This window comes from Etheostoma spectabile, chromosome 9 (genome assembly GCF_008692095.1).
Source record: "Etheostoma spectabile isolate EspeVRDwgs_2016 chromosome 9, UIUC_Espe_1.0, whole genome shotgun sequence".
Lineage (NCBI taxonomy): Eukaryota > Metazoa > Chordata > Actinopteri > Perciformes > Percidae > Etheostoma > Etheostoma spectabile.
Genome location: NC_045741.1, coordinates 5,753,622 through 5,755,867, shown reverse-complemented (window position 1 = coordinate 5,755,867; position 2,246 = coordinate 5,753,622). Strand labels below are relative to the sequence as shown.

Genomic DNA, 2,246 nt, shown 5'->3' with positions numbered 1-2,246 from the left:
ACAAAAGACTTCAGATGCAGTATTAGGGGACCACTAAGGTCTATATAAAAGACACTTCAGATACAGTATTAGGGGACCACTAAGGTCTATATAAAGAGACTTCAGATACAGTATTAGGGACCACTAAGGTCTATATAAAGAGACTTCAGATACAGTATTAGGGACCACTAAGTTTATATAAAAGAGAACTTCCGATCCAGTATTGGGACCACTAAGGTCTATATAAAGAGACTTCAGATACAGTATTAGGGACCACTAAGGTTATATAAAAGAGACTTCAGATACAGTATTAGGGACCACTAAGGTCTATATAAAGAGACTTCCAGTCCAGTATTAGGGACCACTAAGTTCTATATAAAGAGACTTCAGATACAGTATTAGGGACCACTAAGGTCTATATAAAAGAACTTCCGATCCAGTATTAGGGACCACTAGGTCTATATGAAAGCATACAAAAAGCAACATTCATAGACCTTTAAAACCCCAAAACATCTGGGGCTTTTGAGAGAACCCTTTGGGACTGGAGAACTAGAAGCCCCCCCCCCTCCCCCCCTCACTCCGCCCCTGTGCCACATTAGAGCAGCTCCACATTAAAAACAGCACATGTAGAATCATCAGACCTGGACTAAATGGTTGCTAAGAGCCCCCAAAAGTGTTTCAAATCTGATTTCATATTTGTAGAATTTAGATTTTATCTGTGGAAACGAAAAAAAAAAAAAGCTTAATCCAAAATTGTGAACCATAAACCAACTCCAGCCAAACTCAGTCCGGTCTCACGTAAATGAGAGGAAACGCTTCAGTCGATGGCCTCGGCCAATCACGACGAAGCATCGTGAACCCGCAGGACTCGGACAACACGCTCCGACACACGGACGACGCACAACTGGAAGGTTTCTCCAGACAATCAGAGAGCCGGAATCCCCAAAATCAGTCTGAACCATGAGATGGTGCGCTGCAGGAAGGCCGACTGCAGGGGGCGCCGGAGCTAAGCCCGTCCCGGGACAGCAGAGGAAGAAGAGGAGGAGGAAGAGGAGGAGGAGGAGGAGGAGGAGGAGGTCCGAGGTTTCACGACACCCCAACCAGGAGAGAAGGCGAGCTCACAGAAACCTCCTGTGTTTTCACCTTCAGACACAAAAGGAGAGGAGAGAGAGAGGGACAATCTTTCATAAAATATTAATCAAATTAGTAATAACAAAGACTCGTTATTAATAAAGATGGAGAATTTAAAACAGCGTCAACTGTATGAAAACAGTCCTCACTTCCTGTCTCCTAAATGAATTAGACTTTTGCAAACTTTAATGTCTTTTAATGTCATTTAATACAATTTTAATTTATACTTTTTATTGATCCCCAGTGGGGAAATTACAAGCTACACTCTGTTTGTTAGTAATCACAACACACCAAGCGTGGAACAACCCGCGTTAATTTTCAGAAATTTTGGTTTTGGGAATTTTTCAAAAATGGGTCAAATTTGACCCGAGGACAACACAAGGTTAAGTTAAATCCAAAAAGGCAAGCGGCTTCATGTTAAAAGGACACAGCAAAGCCAGGGGAGCGTACCTTTACCAGGCCGGGGGTGTGAGGAAGAGGAAGAGGAGGAGGGGGAGAAAGAGGAAGAGGAAGAGGAGGACGAGGGGGAGGAAGAGGCACGGCGGAGGGAGGAGATCCGGAGCTGGTTCTCCTGAGGAGTCTCAGCAGGAGTCAGAGGAAAGAGAAACAGCAGCAGAGAGGTGAGAGGCTGGTACACTTCCACTCATCCATTTCTGGTTATCTAAGGCAGTGGTTCCCAAAGTGGGGTCTGGGGAACCCCAGGGGTCCTTTAGAGGGGTCCTTTAGGGCCCTTGTGTCAAACTCAAGTCCTGAATGAATTTTGAGTCCTTTGAATTTTAGAGTCATTTATCTACTTGCATTCGGTGCTTGATACTTGAGTTTCAGATCGTTAAAATAGGGCCAAACACAAAATGTCTGACTCTTTTGGTCTCGGTCTCATACACTTTCTGTAAGAAAACATAAAAGCCCAAAATCCTGGGGTCTACGTTGAGTTTAATGGGCGTTCACATGAAGATGTTTGGGAACCACAGATCACGTTATTCTCTCCTGCTTCGAATAAATGTTTTTATTATGCAGAAAAACCACTGAAAGACGTGGGAACTCACCTGTAAGTTTGTCTTTGCTTTACTCAACACGTCCCGCGTTCTCGACACTGTAAACACACACACACACACACACACACACACACACACACA

The 2,246-nt window shown here is 44.1% G+C and overlaps 1 protein-coding gene across 1 annotated transcript in view; it reads right to left on the bottom strand.

Annotated features, from left to right (window-relative positions):
* Positions 1-263: 263 nt before the first annotated feature.
* The window catches only part of LOC116696194 (myomegalin-like), a 107,462-nt gene continuing 105,479 nt past the window's right edge, over positions 264-2,246 (bottom strand). The window contains 3 exon segments of the mRNA XM_032527005.1: positions 264-1,122; positions 1,561-1,681; positions 2,157-2,203. Coding sequence (XP_032382896.1) covers positions 905-1,122; positions 1,561-1,681; positions 2,157-2,203 — 386 coding nt within the window. The 3' untranslated portion in view covers positions 264-904.